Below are 22359 nucleotides of genomic sequence, written 5' to 3' on the forward strand. Positions count from 1 at the left end.
GCACTACGTAAGTAATTTCGCGCATATGTTACGCCCTGGGGGTGGGCGTGGGAGTTCGGCTTTAAGCCGGAGTTCGGCATATTCATGGCTGCTGCACACGACAAATTGAATTTTATGCAAAAGCTTTCGTTTTTTCGGATCCTGATGGTCCTCTTCCCAATCTTCCCAAGCGGACTATCACTAGTCCACCCTTCAAAGTCGCGAATGTCTTTGCAATTCGCGGCGACATCTATGGCCCGTTCGTCTGCATTATAATTTGGTCCTTTGTTTTCCTAGCTGGCCCACTCCGCTCTCAACCAGTCCGCAATATCCTCGTTTATCCCTGTGTTTTGCACTTTGCCATGGCATATCCGGCCAAGATGCGGTTTTCTCTGGCTGTCCCACTTTCGTTCATATCCTTTTCATCCGCTTTGCTCCTTTTTTTTGGCCAGCACTTTTTTCAAGCATTGTGCAGGCGCCTTTGGTTCGACGTTAATGAGGAATTATGTTATCGCACTGTTAAGCTGGCTTAAACGGCGGTATGATTGCAGCCTTCTTTGTCGTGAAAATTGTCAGGGCTTTAAGCCATAATAATATGGGGTCTCACTCTGGGTTTATGCATTTTGGGGCTGAAATTTACATAAAATCCAAATGAGTAATTTGCCTAACAGCTCAATGCATAAAACATGCACAATAACAATAGAGCAGTTTACCCGTGTAATTGCATTTGTTTCGTTGACAGGCGGGACAGAGTTAACATAACAGTGAACTCCCGCTTGCGGCATCGCTTTCTCTTCCGCTGTTAGCGGGCATTGTGTATACGCCACCGAGGCCAACTCTTCGGCTCACTTCGGGCCCGATTGGCCTGGCCTGTTAAGGTGTCGTCAGTTGGCTTAGTTTACTTTTAGCCGGTGCCCAGCGTGGTTCGCTTCTCGCTTCAAAGCCGCTCAAACAGCCTTCTCGGAGAATTATATATGGTTAATATTGAAACGGATCTTTGACAATCTACAGTGATCACTTGTGCAGAAATTGATATAATACTACTAAGTGGAAATAATAAAAACTACCGTGGAAATTAAAAACCAATCAATTCATTCTAATAACTTAAGAAATCAAAACGTTTTTGTGATCTATAATTATAATCATAATAAACATAAACAAGCTTATATTATTACCTTAACTATCTTATAAAAGTAAACTTGATTTGAAATGAACATCAAAATAAAAACAATACAACCAAACTGATTTAAGGTTTTTTAAACGTGATTAAACTATTTAAACTATTTTTTAAGTCCATAAAATCAGTAAACTAGTTAAAAGAGTGGTTCTTAAGAATATATAGCTTTGCATAAACATAATATCCAGTGAACTGTTCAAGAAAAGCCACCACAATAATAGTATTGAAATAACCATATAAAACAATAACGAATTAATGACACAGTTACGAAATTGAATGGCAATCGAAATAAACTAAATTGCACAAGATGGGAATTTCCCGCTTTCCACGCCGTTGAGCAAGAACCAAATGTCTGAGGGTTTTTGGGCAGCAGATGGCTCAGACCGGGAATAGACCAAGAATAAGACCGAAACCAAGACTCAGACGGACAACAGTCAAAAGTCGAGGATGCGGAATGCGAATAGAAATAGGAATTGTGTTAAATCATTTACACTTCCGCTGCTGTTTTGTTTGTGCAATCAATTTAATATTATTTGTGTTATCCCAGCCTTGGATGGCTCAAGGTCCAACCCGAAACCGAACTCGTTCTCCTACTTGAGGGCATTCTACCCAGTCGTCCGGAACATTACATTTGTTTAACATTTGAGTTAACGCTTCATTGGGCCACCTACTCCACGGCCATTACTTATGTATGCCTGGTATTTCTCAAACTCTGGCTGCCACTCGTGGTCCGACTTACAGCCCATCTGTTGGCAGAGACACAACAGCATTTAAATCATTATTCCTGGCCAGACTTTGCCAGCCAGCCGGTTGGACCCACCTACACCTTGGCCAGCCATCGAGAATCCTTTCAATTCATCCTGCGCGTGTCCTGCATCCGTAAGTTGGCTCGGAGGGCGTGTCCGCCTGCCCGGATGGCCATATGTACTCCTTTTACGCCCCACTAAACACCCGCATAAATAAATTTCGTTAATGCCAAATAGTCTAGGGCGTAAAAGAAAGATGAGGTAACACAAGCAGCCGCAGAAGCTGGCAAACCGAGCGAGCGACGGCTGCAGAGGTTGGTCAAATGGAATGCCCAGCCCAGGCTTACACAACTTAGAACTACATGTGTTCCCGTTCCGGAAACGTAAATCGCTAGAATTTTGGTAAAAATTATCACTGCTTTTTTAGAGGGTGAATAGATTAGACCATTTTGTTAGATTTTGAACTGATCTTGAGGTTTGTTATCACTTATCTTTCTAGTTTTCGGAGCGTTAGTTTTAATACATGTTACATTTTTTGTTCATCTTTAGTTTAATTTTATTTTGGGTGCCACACAAATCACTAGAGTTTTACAATAAACTAGAGATAATAAACAATCATCTTTCTGATTAACCTCATGGTACTTAGGTGTACTTTAGACACCTAAAATGGCAGTTAAGGGTAATTTCCTTTTGAAATAGTGATTTGAGTGGCATATATTTGCATATCACTTTCTCTGGCTGTGAATAGTTTTAAAAATAGAGATTAAATCAGTCTTTTGAAAAAGTTAAGAAAATCTTAATATTTTTAATGATTTTTAATTTTTTTAGTCTCATAAATTTTTTTTGTATGTCACATTATTTTTGTTTTCCATAGTAATAGTTAACCTCGTATCAAAATCTATTCCTTGCAAGTACGTCGTGAGGTTTGAGTCACTTTAGAGATTTAGAGATATCCGAAGAAAGCGGGAACACCTTGGTTGGGCAACTAATGCCAAGAGCACCCACATTACCCAGGCCAACCGAAAACTTGCACAAACATATCAAAAACAGGATGCGGCGCAAAACGCCGGTCATAAACTGGGACACGGGCCCGAGGATCTACAGAAGCCGGGGAATGTATGTGGGAACACAAGACCTAAATCGTAGGACGGGTTGGATAGGTAGAATGGGTACCCAGCTCGACGGGCACATTGTGGGAATATTTAAAATTGGCCACGTGTTGTTCTTGCCTCTCAACTGAGCCATACGACATTTTTAGCTTTTAGTTATTTTAGATTGCCCCGACAAGCTTACCGTGCAAGTGCAATTTGAAAATATGTTAACCCTGCGATTTTGTGCGCCGAGCAACCGCCAAGGCGAGGAAGATATTGCAGTTCGTGTCAGGGCGTATACGCGATATTAACAAGAGAAACAACACCAGCGGACTCTGAGTTGGAATCCCCGCCGAGGTAGGGGGTAAATTTACACAGGCTCCAGCGGCCCAGCGCCGCCAGACAGACAGACAGCCAATGTGACCCAGTTAAGGCCAAAGGATTTAGCTGGCCAAGGACCGCGAAACAAGGAACCGAATCGGAAGCCCGAAACGCGATTCGCTACACGCCATACGCGATACGCTCCTTATATCCGCGAAACGAGGAGCTCGGGGCGCGAAACACGTCCAATTCCACACCCGACACGGAGCAAGGATTATCAATTTGCCTGGCACTTTAATGGAGCTGGCCAAGATGCCGGGACCCCTGATCCTGCTGGCCCTGCTCATCTGTTTGCCGGGTAAGCTGCGTCAAATATGAAATTATTTCTTACGATACATTTGTCGCATATTAAATGACTCCGTCGCCCCAACTCCATGGCCCCCTTTTCCTGAATCTTTTTCTCGTGTTTTCATGGAAAACAATTTGATATGCGCGGCTTAAAAGCATTTTGTGGGCGAATTTAAGGCATTTGCCTGCCGTACATCTTTTGGCCTTTGTGCATATTTTAGCGCAGACTGTCTGAGGTGAAGGGAAGGTTGTAAAGGTGTTCGGGAAAGTGGGCTTTACTTGGTATTTTTTGCCTGACTTGTCAGGGTCAATTTAAATTATGTTGGTATTTTCGCAAAACAACGCTTGTGCTGGCAGAATGTCATGAAATTTGCATGCTCAGCCGCAGATTTTTACATCGCGAAATAACGTGTGTTGTCATAAAAAGTATTTGGAAAAATATTAAAAACAAATTTTATTAAAAAGTGTTCAAAAGAGACAACTACAAAAGAAAATAAGTTTTTAAATGTTAGTAATAATTATCTTAGGTTACCAGCAAAATCCGACGGAAAAAGTAAAAAAACAGGATAGAAAATTAAAAACTTTCGATTAGATTGGAAATGGGTAGCTTAAATCCACTAATGGCAATTGTTTTATCCGTTCAGCAGTTTACTTTTCACCAGCAATTAATGGTTTTCCCAAATTGTTCACGATTCGTACCTTTTCCTTGAAAAAGAATTAAAAAAGAACCTTTTTGAGCGAGTCCTTGGGCAACAATGTTCGACAAATAAAAACAGAAAAAATCCAAGGGAAACAAGAGAGAGAAAGGTAATTAAAATCAAAATGGCAACATGAAAAGGCAGAAATTGCTAAACTAAAAGTTAAAACTAAAGCATAACGAAAGTGACTCTCGACATTTTCATCAATGAACCAAACTCGATCAAACGCTGCACTCGTGCCCTATCAGAATTTTGTTTTTTCAATAGAAAACTTTTGGGTGTAGTGGAAAAAACTGCAGCAAGGCCGAGCAATGGGGAGAATTCCCCTGGAAGGCAGGGGCGGAGGCGCCCGATTTGGATGCTTTAAATTGTGTTAAAAGCTCGCAACTTTGGCATCCACCCTCTAGGTAACCCCCCTTTCCTCCTTTATTTTGGGCTTTGCCCCCTATCGCAAGCTGTTCGATTCTTTTGGCCATGAAAGTGATTGACGAAACGCTTGAGGAGATTCTGCCAATTGAACGGGAAATAACAACAATCTGGTAACAAGCGGGGCATGGGTATGGGAATGGGGTTCGCGAGAAGTGGAAGAGCGAAAAAGTTAAAAACTTTTGCTTTTGTTTAATCAAATTCAGCTGCCCAGTTGAGCATCATTGAATGCTTGTAGCGAAAAGTGAAGTAGCCCCCACAAAACTGACCCAACTCAAGGGGGCGTTTCAGCCCCGAACCCACTTGAAAACCCCCTTTTGTTGGCTTTTTGACCGTTTTGCCTTGCGGTAGCGATAAGTTGCTCAAGTCTCGGGTTATTTTCCCACGAGATGCCTCTCGGTTAGCCGCCAAAGTGGCACGCCCGACTTAAACGCTTAACAACAATTATTACACAAAGTTACGGCCTGTTTTTGGCCCCCATCCCCAATCTCCCTTCCCACGCCCCTGTGTTGTCATCATTATGGGCGAAAACTAGGCTGGCATTTTGATGAGAGTGTCCGGCCGAGAGTCCTCCTGGCATCGAGTTAACTCGAGGTGGCTGGGGGAGATTCGGCCAGATTACGCCGCTCCATAACTGCGGCCGGGCGCCTTGGGGTTAAGCCAATTTCCACCATCATCATCACCATCAGAGGCAGTATTAGCCTCATCATCCCGGCAACATGCCCATCATAATTAGGAAAAGTGTCGAAATGTTGTCAGCCCGAGACGGACACAACGGAGGCGCGTCCCGGACATCAGTCAGCCTGCAGGGGAGTACACTGAGAGAAACGGGTGTTGGGGAGATTGTGATAGGGAGAATGGAATCTCTAGATGGGCCACTGATAATTTTCGTTTCAAAAAAATTACCAATTCCTGACAAAAACACAGAAAGGATATCCTTTCTTTTGTTTGTTTGTTTTGTTAAAAAGCAATAAAATATTTCTAGCTAATTAGCTTAAACTTTGAAAATGGAAATTGCAAAAAACATATATCTCAATAACGAAAAACAAAATATAAACATATTTTATTTCTTTAACTCATTCAACACCCCCGAAAAACAATCTCGCTCAAGATTTTGTGTAGGACATTTCTAAATGGTAGTAAATAAATCGTTAAATTTACGAGTTTTGAATACAAATTTTGATGTTTACGAGTTGTAGATATCAGTGAGTTGTGAAGTTAGAAGTTTTTATGGGCTCAAATGTTCGGATCACCTTATTTATTAGCAACACAGTTCGATATGAACAACATAAATTTCAGTTTAATGCTTAAAACAAATAAGTGGGGAATTTCAGATTTCCAAGTAAAAGATTATCAAAACAAGAAAATAAATTATTCAGGGAAATGAGTTTATAAATTAAAATTGTTTCGCAGCTCAGCTGCGATTTCGGCATAGTTTTTCTTTTCCATTGTTGTTCTTATTATTGTTGCCATAACAATAACAGAGGGGAACAAACAAAAACAAGGAACTACGCAACAATAACAGTGGCAGACAAACTTCGACTCCGGCGAACTCAACTGGCTTCCGGCCGATGAAAGTGTAGAGGAGCGTTTGATTAAAACACTTTCGACTAAAAATGCCCGCGGGACTTGGGAGCCTGCTCGGTTAATTTTAGTGAAAGAAGGCGGCATCTCAAGTTTCCCTGCAGTCCCAGCAGCTTTTACCCAATTCCTCCTCCGTCGAGTCAATGAAATTCTGCATGATGAGGCTCATTTTATGTGTGAGAGTTTTCCATCCGCTTTTCCCCGACAACCCAGGCTCATTACGCAAGTTTTCCCCCAACCCCCCATCAAGTGCTCAGCTTGATTTCCCTCTTCCCGCATCACTTTGTGTCTCCTTTATATATATTTTTTATTTTTTACTCTTGCGCACAATTTGTTTTTACAGTGGCGTGGCTGCAGAGGGGGTTGTGTTCGTGTCTGTTTTTACAACTTTTTAGTTTGCGACTTTTCCCTCTGTTTTTCGCGCGCAAAGATTAAGCAAATTTTTTTTAAAGGCTTCGCCAGTTGTCGCGTTGATTTCCCTTCCATTTTTTAGTCCCCAAACATCCTTAATACCCCTATGCAGTGCCGCCCTAAATGATAATTTTTTTCGTAATAATTCGAGTTTATTATTTTGTTTTCATTTTTTCTTTGCACTCGGTTTGTGCCTCGGACTTTCAAGTAATTCGCTTGTTTTATTGCACTTTTTTATGCTGTTTTGATTTGTTTCATCGCCGGCTGACACGCCCCCTTTTTCGCCCTTCTACTGCCTCGTATTCCTCGTCCTTTTCCGAGGGTCCTGGACCGGCAGACGGCAGCTGTTGGTTTTTATATGTTTTGCGGGCAAATGAGTTGAGCCATCTGACAGTGGGCCACAAAAAAAGAAACGAAGAAAGGACGTTTTCATTTAATTACTGCTACAGAGAGGACCTTCAAATTGCTTAACATCATAATAAATTAAAAAGGTATTATCAAAAAAATATGAAATAGGTTAAAATTAGTGATAATTTATCATGGACGGTACTTGAATATTACTGTATTGTTGGATTTTGCTAAGTATTTTTGTATTTGGAAAATATTTATTAAAATTTGATGTACAACTTTTAAAAATAAATTGAATATAAGACATTTCTGTTTCTGGGATGAATTTGTGCTAAGAAAAATATTATTTTATATTTATTATGATATAGGCAGACATTTTGGGACCTTAAATTTCGTGCCCAATTAAACTCACTTTCTCTTTCAATCCTTCCCCACTGTGCTCGTAGGGAAATGGAATTTTTGTAACTTTATTATAATCAAGTTGGCTGCAGTGCATCATTAGTGCAGGCAATTAAAAAGTTTTTTATATGCAATCGCTTTATCTTTATTGCACGTACACGAAGCATAAACATAAAACATGATAACGCACATACACTGGCGCACCCACAGGCTCTCGCACACGCACACAGGCACAGAGCCCTGAATTCTGAGTCCTGAAGAGAGAGCCGCACACAGATACACGCACGACTTGGCCAGAATCGTTAAAAGGGCTTCCAGAGTTTTGCATTTACTTTGAGCCCGGCCAAATACGCTGAACTTGATTAGAAAAGGCCGGAGCCCTCGACTCCTCTCCCTTCTATTTCCCACTCGAAGTTCAATGGCTGTCGAAGGGCTCTTAATGATACTCATTTCTCTCTGTGTATCTGTGGGATGCCTGTTCATTAGTTAATTAAGACCAAGTTGCACACACTTGGATGTGAAATGGAAACACAAAAAAACCAAGAGAAAGCATTGCATTGTAGAAATATTCATTGAATATTCTTATGCGCTTAGGGATCTTATGTAACCAAATATTATAACTTTTCCAAAAGGCAAACTTAAAAATTAGTTGGCTTGACAAAACTGTATTCCTTGGCTCCCTAAAACCGAAGAAAGATGGATAAGACAATATGAACTCCCTACAGGGAGGCTGTATCTTTTTTTTCACTTTTGCCTTGATACATTTTATACACTTGTTTAGTTAGCAAGAAATGTGCATAAAGTTTCATTCAATTTAAATCAAAGTGGAAAAAGTTATGGCCAACCTTTTGCCGACTTTCTTATCAACGAACTGCCAAGTAAATTCCAACCCTAAAGCTCACCCACGCACTTTTACTTTCGCTTTCTCTGGCTGTTTCTATCTTTGACTTTTGGAAAGTTTCGTGCGAAATTTATGGCGCCAATTTGGCAAAATTTACGCGTTGCATTTGTATGGGAAGCTGCAGCCAGCAATCTGCATAGGGGAAGCCCCCCCAAAGCTTTCGAATCGTGTGTCAAAGGCATATAATTTATAGTCGATTTTTGGTATATATTTTATTGCGATTTCAGGTGGAGCGGAGGGCCAAGTTCTTCTTTCCTGAGTTGCCAGGACTACCATAAAGCGGTTTAATGCCAATTATCAGCTTTTGGCCTCGCGAATTTTCCCCCGAAACTTTGTTGTCATTGTAAACGGCTCTTCACTTCACTCCATTCCCAAGTAAATGCAAATCAATTCAAGTTCGTAATTAGCTAATTAATTTCACTTTGCCCGAAACTCAAGTTAAACTTTTGCCTATTTTCGGGCTGAGGTAGGCAGGCAGCCGAAAAATGAAGATTAATTTATTGAACCAAAAATGTCGGGGGCCGTAAATCGTTTTAATTGTCGTAACGAGTATTCCAGATAAATGGGGATCATGGCATTTGAAATATATATATGTATACATCTGAGTGGATGGTTGGGGGACAGAAAACAAAACACTAAGTCATTAATTTCCACTCACAACCTATTCATTTTCCTTTTCTCTCCCATTATCCAGCCATCAGGGGACAGTCGCAGGAGGAGGAGACATCAATATTAAACAGCAATGGAACAAATGGGCGAGCCTTTCAAAGGACTCAATCAAGGCGCGAGGCATTAATTCCGGCGACAACGCAAATGGCCCAGACGCTGGACAAAGCCGGAGCATTTGGGCCAACAATGGCCGCTGCAGCCTTGGCTGTGGATGATGCAGCTCCTCGGGATCGCTCCCGCAACAATGTGGCCATTAATAACATTAGCAACAATGGCGATCAGCGGCTGACCGCTGCCCTCGGGGCGAATCTGATTATGAGCAGTCGGAATATCCAGGAGCAGCAGAGCTATAGAATCACAGCGCAGGACAACGCCACATCTGCAGCTTCGATTGCCTTGAATGCAGTGGGGGATTCCCCCCCATCAGCAACAGCAGCAGCAACAACAACAACAGAGCCCGCCACAACGACGCCAACGACAACAACAACAACGAGGCGCACAACCCGCCGCCCGGTGGCAACAACAACGCTGAAGCCACCGCCAACAATAGATGATTACCAGACAATAATTAGCCAGGCCGGCACCCATGCCTATCTGCCATGCAATGTAAGTTGAGCAACTACACTGAGCCGAAAGTCACCCTTAGTTCTTTGAATGGGTTTCATAAATTCGGTGAGGGTAATGGGAAATTAAATTATAAAGTGATTCCAAGAACATAGGAATCTCTGTGGCACCCTTGAAAGTCTCTTTAAAAAGAAACTTGTTTTATGATTTGATAGGAACATATTGCCTTATATGCATAGAGATATAATCTTATTTGCCAATATCCAACACATAAAGAAATATAAATATTAATTAAGATTGGGAAATATCTGGTTATAACCTAACTACTATAAAGATTTTTGGAAAGAGTGCAAAATTATCGCCAAAATGTAATTAATATAGTTTTTAAAAGGATTTTAAATGCTGGTTTTAAGCTAGACTAAACTAGACAGTGTATGTTTTCTGTCAATTTCAATGATTTTTTTTTTATATTAATGGAATGGGATTTAAGCCATCTTTACATTTTTTGACTTGATTTTTCGTTGTGTAAATTTGCCCATGACTTTCCCTTTAATTAGGCAGTGGGTCCTGATTAGATTTCCCTGATGAAATCAGAATCGAGAAATGTGAATGCAGCCAAACCAACAAAACTCTGGAAGACATAATTGGGTAACAAATTTGAGGTAGAAGTGGCTGGAAAATTTCCTGAAAATACAATCAGCCAGCTCGAGCGAAACTCTTTCATACTCCTTTGTTTACCAACCAATCCATCAGAGAGAAGTTCTACGTCGAATTGTTGGCTGTGCAAATATTTACAAAGCATTTTTATTAATCATTGATAATTTATAATAAGCAGCTGATACTACAGTTCCTCCCGGTTTCAATCAGTTCGGCAACAAAAGAGAAGTGCGGCGGGGGGCGGAGGAAAGGGAAGTGGAACCCAAGGGATGTGGCATCGATTGGCCCGACTTCCGCTTTCCTTTTTTCGCCATTTTAGAGCTTTGAACTAATTTACGCTGGCCGCTGTCGGAACTGAGCGAAAACAAAACCGGAAATTGCCGATGCTGATGTCGATGTCGATGCCACGCCCAAGCCAAAGGGCATACATAAGCAGATGGATACACTTGAAAAGAATTTTGAAATTATTCAAATTATATAGGGCTGAAAGAAAAGGATTTTAAAATTTATGTAAAGTGTATTTTCGCGAACTAATATCGGTTTATAAGACAAAATTTAAGTAAATTAGGGATTTTTGAAACCTTTATAACGTTTTTCTTATGATCTTAAGAGGCATATTATGTTTTGAAACTTACCCCCAAGTTCATATTACATTACATGGTTTACTGTTTTTAGTGGCTTTGTTTTCATCTAAAAAATAATCAAGTTAGCCCACTAAAAAAATGTAGTGATTATTTAAACAATTTTCATTAAGTAGTCTTTTGCTTTAAAACGTTTTCTGCGATCGTAAAAACGGTTCATAGAAAGAAGGAAGTGTCTATATCAAACTTCTTAGTATAGGACTCCGTCACAAAAATGGTAATAGCCTAGCGAAGAGTAGAGTTCAGAAGGACTCGAAGAAGACACATTTTTGTTTGAAGCTGCTCCTCAGGAACGATGACCCAAATAGTTGTCACTATATACGTTTATGCATCCGCTCGTTATACATAAGTATATACTTATGTACGCAGAAATCGGGGGAAATGAGAGGGTCGAGTGAGCTGCCCTGGCATCCGCTAATAACTTAGTTACCCGTCGTTCCTTGGCGTTTTGCCTGCTGCATCCGCATCCGCATCCGCACATCCGCACTTCCGCGTATCCTCGTTTCACATTGCAAATTATAATTGGCGCTGCTGGATTCTATCGCTGCCAGTGCCAGAGTTACTATTTACTGGTTACTGTTTGGACAGGAAATTACTGCTAAGGCGTGCAGCAGAACTTAAAGTTGCAGGAATAAATATTCTAACTGTCGACTGCAGATGCGAAAAAACAGCATCGCGAATATATTCCCCTGAGATGCTTTTTCAAGGGAAGAAAAACAGCAGGAGGATGACGTCCCCAGTTAATTAAAAGATGCAGCTGAGCAGCGAGGGGTAATAAGGCAATGGGGTTATATAACATTTGGACACCTTTTATAAGGACGTTTACGGTGTATTTTAATTTACTTTCATTATTACTCAAATCTAATTTAGAAAGATAACCTTTAGCAATCATGTCTTTAATCAGGCGAGTGGAATTTACTGGAAAAAGTGCAGCTTGTTATATAGAAAGTAAATTTAAAATGCATATGCATATCTTAAAAATCTATCTTATACACAAAAAATTAATTTAAATATAATTATTAGCCAACTTTGCAATCTCTCACTAGCTAAAATAAGTTTGCAAGCTCCCCGCCGGCAAAATGTTCCCTCAATCAAGAACCCTCTGCTGAAACCCGAAAAACAATCTACTATAAAATATTTATCAGATAATTTAAATACGTACACACAGAATCGGTTATCCCATATTCGCTCCTGGCTGTTGGCACAGCGCATCGAGTATATATTTATGTGCCCGGAATAATCTTCAAATCTGCTTAAACCTAATCAATTAATAATACATTTTGCGACCGTGGGCGTCACAAAGAAAGCAGCTGAAGGATAACGAATCGAAGGGCCGTGAAAATCGAGCAGGGGAAAGCCACAGAAATGCTTTGCCTGCAAGCACTTGAATATTTTTTACCCGAAATCGACAGACCCCCCTTTCTCCACAGTGCCTGTCATTCTTTTCTTGCTTTTTTCGGCAACTCAGCGAAAAGTTTTCTCTCGACTTTGTATTTTTTTGTTGTGCTATGTTGTGCTGTGTTATTTCGTTGAAGATATGAAAGCAGGCACTTTGAGGTGTATTGTTGTGTGAAAAGAAAGAGGCAGACGCGACCCAGAAGACAGAGGAGAATCAACAAAATAAAAGAAATTATTTGCAAACAAGTTTAGACGAAAATTCGCAATGTTATGAGCAAACTTTGCTGTCTGCTCGACTGTGATGGAAAACGATGCTCACGCGGGGTCTCAATCTCGATTCTGGAGCGGATGATGACGACAGTTTGGAGGCACATAAAACCCATCGAGGGGCGGAAGTGGATATGGCAGTTGCTAGACTTTGTGATACGGTTTTTGGGGGCAGTTTGAACTGCAGCTAAAACTAATTAACAATATTTAAATGGCAAACACCCGGCCATCTCGATAAGTGTCGTCGACGACCCATCACTTTACGGCCGAATTAAACGCAATCTCCACGGAGGCAGCGAAAATTTAAATTAGCTAATGCCAGGCGGGAACCTGAGCTCAGGCCACACAGGGATATTTCTCAGTCACTAGGACAAAGGACGAAGGAAGGCAGGAGACCTACTTCCACTTGCCACGTACTCGAAGTCCTGACTTGGCTGCCTGCCCACGCCCATCGGTGGATAGTGGATAAGCATCTTCACTTAATACCGGGTATAATGTCGATGCTCAGCCCGATAATAATGTCCTTAGAGCCGAGATACTCCTGGCAGAGGCCGTGGCGCAAATTTAATAAACTCTCACCCCCCGCACAGTGGCTTCGATTTTTTCGATTTTTTCCAGATATCTGGGCAAATCAGTTTGTATGCGAATTCCGCATGTATCCACTGGGAAGTGATTAATTAAATGGGCTCGACAACGAACGTGCCACATCAATAGGTAACGCGTTTAATTATGGTATTCGGTATTAAATAAAAGCAACTGCATAGATTAAAGGATAACATTCGAGCTTAAAGCTGGAAAGAGATTTATATCGAGCATATAAAACACATCTCCCATTTCGTAAAATTCATGGTTGTTAAAGGCAGTAATGTTGAGAGAATAAAACAAATCCATAGATTTCGAATTTAATTTCATAGCAATAAAAATTAGTACCTATATTTCAAGCAGAAGTCACTTTAAAAACTCAATCCAATATTGAATGAGATTCAAAGAGATTACAAAGCCTATACTTTTATTTTTAGAAGGAAATGTACTTGGGATTTTCCTAATGATGCCGTTCTGCCCACGCAGGTGTCTGGGCACTCCACTCCAATGAGTTGATTTGTCGACGGGGCAAAGATGTTCATATTCATTTAAAGGAGATGCTTTTTGACAGCACGTGCTCAACCGACAATAACAGCCCGAATGGGGCTTCTCCAGCGCCACTTCCTTGGCGACAGCCCCAACAACAATGGCGGCAACAACAAGCACATAAAACGCAAATGATTATAGTATCTAATCATGACGTTGTCGTCGTCGCCGGGGTCCTTGCAGTTCCTCGTTGTCTGGGTCCCGACACCGACAATGTAGTTGATGACAGTGGTTCAAAGACAGTCATTTGCCTCTGTCACGACGCCTTCGTCTCGGCCAGTTACCACAATACTTAGTTCCCCCTCCGATAATCACACTGAGCGAAAGGGGGAGTTGACTGGTAATGGTCGCTGTGATATTACCGAGATTTCTGTTTACTCTGCTCAACTGGTTGGCTGTTTGTTTTGGGTCAGTGTAATTAGAGGGAGGAAGTCGTGCCAGCTATTGGGAATCCATATCCATATTTAAATACAGACATAGATACCTGATTGGGAGGGGAGATGGTTTGGGGGCACTTCCGTATCGATGACTGGCATTTTAATGTGAATTATTTTGTTTTCTCTGGTCGGAGGCTGCTTGGGCAAATTGCTACTAAATTATTATTGGCATTATTGACACAAATGAATCGCCGTTTTGTTATCGGTATTGTTTACCGCCCTAACAGGGCTCCCCAATCCCCTTCTCACCCAAGTTTACCAAAGTATACATCTACAGATGAGGTAGGGCAGCGCAAACAGGGCAAAGTTCTGCTGACATCATCATCCTCATCATCACACTGACCAACCTCCAGGGTCGGGCAGCTGGGACTTACTGTTTGAATTGCTTTTGTGCGGGGATAATTGAATTAATTTTAAAAATTGAAACCCCCAATTCGCATCATGGCTCGATAATTGAAAGTAAACTTGCTGTCTCATTTGGGCAGGTCAAGCAGCTGGTGAAGAAGCCGATATCCTGGCTGCGGATGAGGGACGGGCACATCCTTACCGTGGACCAGACCACCTTTATCGCGGATCAGCGCTTCCAGTCGGTTTTCTCCCCCAATCCCGAGCGATGGTCTCTGCAGATCAAGTATGTGCAGCTCAAGGACGAGGGGACCTACGAGTGCCAGGTGTCCACGGAGCCCAAGGCCAGTGCGATAGTCCATCTAAGGATTGTGGGTGAGTAAGGATGGTATAGCATAATTTGTAGCATACTTTTTGGGGGAAATGTGTACTTAAAAATACAGATCAAAATGACAAGAGATCCTGATAAAAATGTATATTAATGTATATATAATTTCCTTTCATCTACTCGAGTTTATATATTTTAAATTTATATTATGAAGTTTTTAAAGTTTTGTAATAAAAGTTATATTTGTCTTTCAATATGCACATTAAATACGATTCTAAAGTTATACAAGCAGTCATTTATTTGGCTTTTCCATTTCATTTTATCAGGATGCCTATATTTATTACATACAATTTTGAATATTATTATGACATTTCATTTTGTAGCTAAGAGTGTACTATATATTTGTGCTACTAAAAGCCCAATACTACCAGTGTAATTTATGTGTGCTCAGCGTAAACCCACTCCCCATCTAATTCACTGAGCAAACACTTGACTGACCCATTGGCCTTCATCCGCCAAAGTCGATGCTAAAATCAAAATCCAAATCAAAACCCAAGCCCCGACCCCTGACCACACCTATAAATCTGCAATGGCAGAGACAATAAATCAATGACCGTTGCACTTTCTAGAGCAAACTTTGGGGGATATCCGTGTGTGAGTGCCAGGCTTTCACTACATCCATCTAACTTTCTCTTTCCCGCCTTTTGTAGAGCCGAAAACCGAATTAATTGGCGAGTCAACGCGACATGTGAAGGCCGGAAGTCTAGTGAAATTGCGTTGCATAATTAGCCAGGCACTGGAGCCGCCGCTTTTCATTAATTGGTTTTACAATCAGAAGCAAATCTATTTGCATAATCGACGCGGTTGGCGTACGGAAATTGAACGCATCGATCTGCCAGCGGAAGTGCCAACCACCAGCACCACCACCACCACAACAACGACAACCACTACTAGCACCACCACTACAGGAGCAACACCAGTATCCACAACAACCACAGGATCAACAGGAGGAGCAACATCGTCCTCCTCGGAGATGCTCAATGGCTTGGTAACCATAACACGTTCGTACATCCTAGATGCCATATCCCAGAATGATGTATCCGAGTTGGGGGCTGCTGCTGCTGCAGGAGTGGCTTTTGTCACGGAGACGTCGACAGCTCAGCTGGTTGCCGAGGTGGATGCAACATCTTCGACTTCTGGGACTACGACGGGGGCAGGACTCCTTGCAGCCCCCACCAGTGCAGCATCCTTGGCAGCCGGAGCCACCTCTGCAGCAGGAACTCCTGCGACAGGTGACTCAACAGCAGCAGCAGCAACAACCAACACCTGGCTGACGACAACGGAGGCGGCAGCAACAACTGCCGCCACAATAACGACAACCATGCTGCCGAGCAGCAGTTTCATTAAGCAGATAACAGTAAGTGGCTTACCGCATTCCGCCCCCTCAGCCTGCATCCACGCCCCCTCGCAATTTTCCTCCCTGGAAAATGCTCCCATTAAATGCCTTTTCATTACGCAAATTGGCGTGAATGCGACGGCAGGTAAAATAATTTTTATTAAATTCTTATTGTCAACGTTTGTCAAATTATAATTTTTAATACGGGCCCCAGCAGTTTGCGCCTGCCACACTTGATCTCGTCTGACGGCTGTCTCAGCCGTTTAATAATATTTCCATACAATAAGACAGGCCTACTTCCTGAACTGGAGATATATTTAATATTTGCTTTGATCATTTAAATTCAAAATAAAAAAAGTGTTGGGAAAGTAATATTTCAGATGTGTCTGTTGACAATAAACATGTATTAAAGACCAATTATCATCGTTAGGTATTTGATTACTTTTACAGAGCACCCTAAAAACTTTGTTGAAAAGTTATAACTTCGTATAATTATAAATTCCAGAGAAAGGTCTTAAAAGAATTATTATAAAATTGAAGCTAAGATCGTAAATTTCAGAGTTTAAAAAATGTTAAGAAAGTTTTATTTCTGATACCATGTTGAGCTAAACAATTTCAAAAGACGTGATCCCACCTGAAGGGATTTAATTAACTTCTTAAGTCTTTTAACTTTTAAGTCTTAAGACTTTTTTAAAAATTTCGGAATATATTTTTTCATCATAAAAGTTCTTAAATAGTTTTTATTAAGGAGGCCTCACTGTATCACTATATGCCTTTTCATCAGCGAGTGTGCTCTTATTACATCATTGCAGACGGCTTCGCTCATCATTCCGGCCGTAGTCAAACTGGATTCCGGCAACTACACGTGCAGCCCCTCGAACAGTGCCCCCCGCACCATTGTGCTCCACGTGCTGAACGGTAAGGGGGTGGTGAAAGCCGGGTGGGCGGGTGATTAAGTGGGTGGTGACGAGGTGAGGTCCTCGGCGGCTTTAACTGTTTGTCTGTCTGTGTGGCGAGGCAATTGAATTAAGTTTTCATTTAGCTTAATTGAATTTTATTCGGATGCGTTTGTGTTTGGTTTGACTTTTGATTTTCGCGAAATATCCGCACAGTGAGGCAATTACCCCGATATTATGCCCCCCAATTATGAATGTAAATTAAACCTATGCTGAACTGTAAGTTCCTCAAAAAACAGAGCCCCAGGGAGTACAGAAAATTTAAATAAATTTGTTTGCTTACGCCTTTGTTTTAGCCCCCTTACAAACCACTGTTCTGGTCATTTGAGAGGTTTTATTTTGTTTACACAATTTTCTACAATGGCAAACACAATGGCAGCGAAACGAAACGAAATGAAACCGAAAACCAAACCGAAAGAGTCGGTTTCCAGCAAAGGAACAGTTGCAGTTTTATTGTTATCTCGAAATGGCCACAATTGCGTTATTTGCCCAATGTCCGACGGGCAACACTGTTGAGTCCGAGTTCCGAGTTTCGAGGACCGAGTTCCGAGGACCAAGGACGCCCACAACAATGACAGTGATGCTGGGAGTCTACGATGACTGACCTATAAATGTCGCTACGTAATGGTTAGCTATCTGTCCGGTTTTTTCGTCTTATTCTACTCTATTTGTCTCTCTGTTTGCCTACACAGCAAAAAAATATGTGAAATTCGATAATTCAATTTAAAATGGCCCCTGGTGAAATCCTAACTCTTGGTTGAAATTTATTGGTTTATTGTCTTTCATTGAAATGTATATATTTTTATCCTTAATTTGAGAGTATTATGCTCTCCAGTTTCCATTAAATTCAATTGTATTTTAATTATCTGTTTGTACAATAGTTTTTCCTATCCAAACACAGCACTTTTTCCTATATACGGCAAAAAAATATTATAAAAGCTTAACTCATCGGTATTTAATACAATCACTCTAGGAATTCTCTTTGTGGCTTATTTTAATGCCGTGAAATGATGCAATCGATCATTGTTTTTTGCATAATTTTTGACCGTGTGAGCTTGTTGCCACAAATTTCCGCCTGCATTTAAATGGTTTGTCCATCAGGACCGCCGGCTGTGTTGTCGTTCCTATTTGTGATCCAGTTCCTGTTCCTGGCTGTCAACTCCGACGTCTCCTCATCCGGGCCCCGTGTTTGTTGTGTTCCTGTGTGTTTGACTGCTATTTGTAGCTGTCGCTTTCCGCTTGGAGCACGCTACTTAGAGGCACTTCAGCACATGACAATACGGTTCGACAGTGCCGAGTGTTAACTCGCACTCGTCTGAGAACCGACAAAACAAATGCCGAGCGATTGTGACTGATGGCACCTGACGGAGGACAAGGACTCGCAGCAGGATTTTCGGGCAGACAGGTACAAGTTGGCAGGACTGGCAGAACTGTCAGGCTGCAAATAATGGTTATAAAAACGCCGACCTGTCTGCGGGAGGCTTACAAGGGCGCTTGAGTCTAGGTCAGAAAGGGCAAACAATCGTAAAAGAATTTTTTTTGCGCCCGGATTTTAAAATTAAATTCACAATTTAATTTGCTGTGAAATGGCCGCAATGTGGCAGGGGGCGGGAGCGAAAGCAAACATCATTTATAACAAGGAATTAATGTATTTTTAATATTCGACTAATTGACGCAGATAAAAGAAAGGCTCACAGGCCACTTGCCAACGGTTTTTTGTTGCCGTTGAGCTGGGCAAAAGAGTGAAAGGATGTTAAAGCCCAGGATAATGAAAAACAATGCTCCAGAGATATGTGTGTAGGCGTGTGTGTTTCTGTTTGCCTGGCGGAGTGCCAGACAATAATGAAATTTCAGACAGAAGAGGCCCCCACTTTGCGCTTTTTACATAATTTTAATAATATATTTTCCACGAATCGTGTGCAAGTGCGAAAAGGTTAATAAACTTAATGTCATTTCTGCGGCACAAATGTTGTGGCATATTACATTTTTTGTTGCCGCTGGCGCAACGTTGTGCCATGACAAATGATTATTAATAACTTAATGATATTATCATTTATTTATTCAGGGATTTTTATTTTAATTGCACTCCTCTCTCACTGATTTATTAAATCAGCTAGGCTGGCCCTAGCCTTTTTTCCGGTGGCATAATTAATTTGCTTGTTCAACTCGCAATTCACCCCTGCGCTTTGCGAAGTGGCAATGTCAGCGTGCGGTCGGCTTTTAAATTTATTCAAGTTTAATTATTTTAAATAAGTAATTTCATACATATTCGACAAGTTGCCCCCGCACATTGCATAACTGATTCCGCAGACCACAGCTCGTTTTAGACTCATTTTCTGATGACTCGCATGATTCTGTTACCGTTGCCGACGGATACAAACCATATAGTGGTTATGGTAATTGATATCAGGTCGAAAATGGGAGAGCTAGTGCTGCGCAGCTCATAATTAGTTTGGCCTAGTTGTGGTTAACTTGTGGACTTCTTTGAGGACTTTGAAGTGTTTGAACTAGAACATTTTAATACAAGGTATTGCTGCAAGATATTAGCTTAAAAGGAAATTAAATCGTAAACAATGTTATAATTAATTTAGACTTTTAATAATTATTTCACTTTGCCTAGCTGTGGTTAACTTGTGGACTCCTTAGCATGAGAACTTTAAAGTATTTAAAATAGAAAATAGAAACGAATTAATTTCCATTATATATTGGGTTCATAGCAATAAAAGCTAAATAAATTTTATAATTTATTTTGATTTCAATTTATTATTTCAAAGGGTCTAGTTGTGGTTATACTGTGGACTTCTTTGAGTAGTTTGAACTTCAAAGTTTTCATATCTGTATGTTATTACGTTAAAAAGTATTAAATCTGAAATGTTGTTATATTCAATTAAAAATGTTATTGACTATTTAACATGGCTTAGTTTTAGTTAAACTGTTGACTCCTTATGGTCATGAAAATATTGTTAAATTATGTTAAATTTAGATTTTAATTTGCGATGGCTTTGCTAATGAGCTGCCCATGAATCAGGCTGTAGCTTTATTTACTCTGAAGCTTTTCAGTTCATTGCGGGGCGATGCCTATTCAGTTTCAATATTTGCCACATACGCATGCCACAAAAATCCATCAGCTGTATTAGCAGTACACAAAACTCGCGATTCACCCACATGAGCATGGATAAACCACAGGCATACACACACTCATGTTTGCCGTTCAATTTTTGAATAGAAATATTTAATTACAATGGGCACTTTATTTATCCAATCGAACACAGACGGGTTGAGCCACACTGGAGTCGCGTCTGGGTGGATTTAATTTTTAGTCAAAAATTGATTGTGATGCCTGCGGATTGGGTGCGATTTGGGTACTGGGAAATTGGGCGGATTGCAGTGTCATTATTGAATTAGTTTTTGCTACCATGGCGGGATTTGTGCTGGTACTGGTTTTGGTAGTGGTGGTGCCACAAAAACCCACAACATTCTGTGCTTTCGAATAACTTTGCTCCATTCCCTTCTGATCGGCAGGTGAATATTCCGCTTCGGCCATTAAGTCGGGCAGTGTCAGCTGGAGTGCGCTAATTGGATGTCACGGCTATTTGCACTGGCGGAATGTTTCAACGCTTCTGACACTTTTGTGGATTATTAAATTTGCACTGGCCAGGGACATCTGCCAACCGAATGCCAGCAGAGTCACCGCAAGGACACCGGGCACAGGAGCAGGAGGACTACCAGCTGCAGGAGGTGAAAGAGGACCCAAATCAGGGGCCAGCTTCATCAGGGGCAGCAGCTCAATTAGTGCCACCAAAGTGGCAGAGGACAAGACTTGATTTGTCCTCGGGCCCTCGCCTGGTCACTTGGATTTTACGCATAAAGGAGGCTACGAATTAAGATTTTACTCGATTTAAACACACGCTAAAGCAGAGAGTAAGGAGGACACCCATCACCAAGGCAATATATTCACGACCTTCTCCCATGCGTTACATTAATAATCATACCAGATCCATATTGGTTTTCCATCTGAGTGTAAATGAATATTGGGAGTCACGCTTAGGTTCCGGCATATCGCATATTTTGATTGAAATGTTGCAAGAATTGTGTAAATAGAATGCACAGAATTCGCCTTTAACGGATAAGAACCATTTCCTTACGTTAATCAATTGGAATCTGCCATGGTTGTATCATATATAAGTTAAATAATCACAAAGAATTTGGAATGATTGAGACTCCAAATATAAATCACCGGTATTGAAGGGAATTTTATGAAATAAAATCACATAGTTCAGCTCTTTGGCGCAATAAAGAGTAATTTTTGAATTTCTTTCGTTTCCTTAAGCTATAAATTGTAAATATGTATGTATACCTTCCGATATCTGTACGAATACCCCTGATTTTTTAAGACTAAAAATCCATTTTTATGCATAAAGAATAATTATAAATGAATATTGAATACAAGTGTAAATAAACGGGTGTTACTGCGTTCCATTCAAATAATTAACCAAAGCAAGCCAAAAAAACTAAATGTAAACATTAGTTAGTATATAAAAGACTTACTAAAATTTTAGACGCAGCCAAGCCAAGGAAACCCCTAAATAAAACCGAAACCTAATCAACTAAATAAACAGAATTGTAAGGAGTTGCTCCAACGTTGCGTATACTTGATTTGCAACACTAAATTTTATGGGAAAGCAAATGAAAATAAAAACGAAATGGAAAATTAATTAAAACGAAATGAAGTGTTTGCAATAATTCTTAAGCCATAACGAATAAGAGAAATACAAATAAATAAAATACAATTTCTTCAATGGAGTAAAATCGATTATTTCTGGAAATCAATTTGAATTTGATGGCTTCTTGTTACTCCTCACACTTGCTAACCACTTCAAAAACCAGAAAAAACATTTTCTAATTAAATTCTCACTGTGCTGAAACACCGGTAACACAGCGCCTCAAAAATGCATGCCACCTATCCTTCTTGGTCAGATTCCCATCCAGTCAACTCACATATTCAAACGTGGCCCGGAATTGCAGACAAGTTTGTTAAATATTCATTCATGACTTTACCGCCACACATGCACAGAAAAAACTAGGAGGCAAAAAAATAAAAGAGGGTCACAATTTATTCGCACTAACAACGCATTAAACTGATG

General features: G+C 40.7%; 1 protein-coding gene across 3 annotated transcripts; it reads left to right on the forward strand.

The window, feature by feature from the left end:
- The first annotated feature begins 881 nt into the window (after nucleotides 1–881).
- Nucleotides 882–22007, forward strand: dpr15 (defective proboscis extension response 15). Of its 3 annotated transcripts, none has more exons than XM_065866211.2 (7): nucleotides 882–956; nucleotides 3168–3672; nucleotides 9124–9704; nucleotides 14676–14910; nucleotides 15574–16280; nucleotides 17072–17177; nucleotides 20738–22007. In XM_065866211.2, exons 2-7 carry the CDS (start codon nucleotides 3612–3614, stop codon nucleotides 21037–21039), a joined length of 1992 nt encoding a protein of 663 aa, XP_065722283.2. In that variant the 5' UTR covers nucleotides 882–956; nucleotides 3168–3611; the 3' UTR covers nucleotides 21040–22007. The 3 variants fall into 3 exon arrangements, with proteins under 3 accessions (XP_065722283.2, XP_065722282.2, XP_036673832.3); XM_065866210.2 differs by having other exon boundaries at nucleotides 887–956; nucleotides 3161–3672; XM_036817937.3 differs by having other exon boundaries at nucleotides 892–956; nucleotides 3177–3672.
- Nucleotides 22008–22359: the final 352 nt, after the last annotated feature.

This window comes from Drosophila suzukii, chromosome 3 (genome assembly GCF_043229965.1).
Source record: "Drosophila suzukii chromosome 3, CBGP_Dsuzu_IsoJpt1.0, whole genome shotgun sequence".
NCBI classification, from domain to species: Eukaryota; Metazoa; Arthropoda; class Insecta; order Diptera; family Drosophilidae; genus Drosophila; species Drosophila suzukii.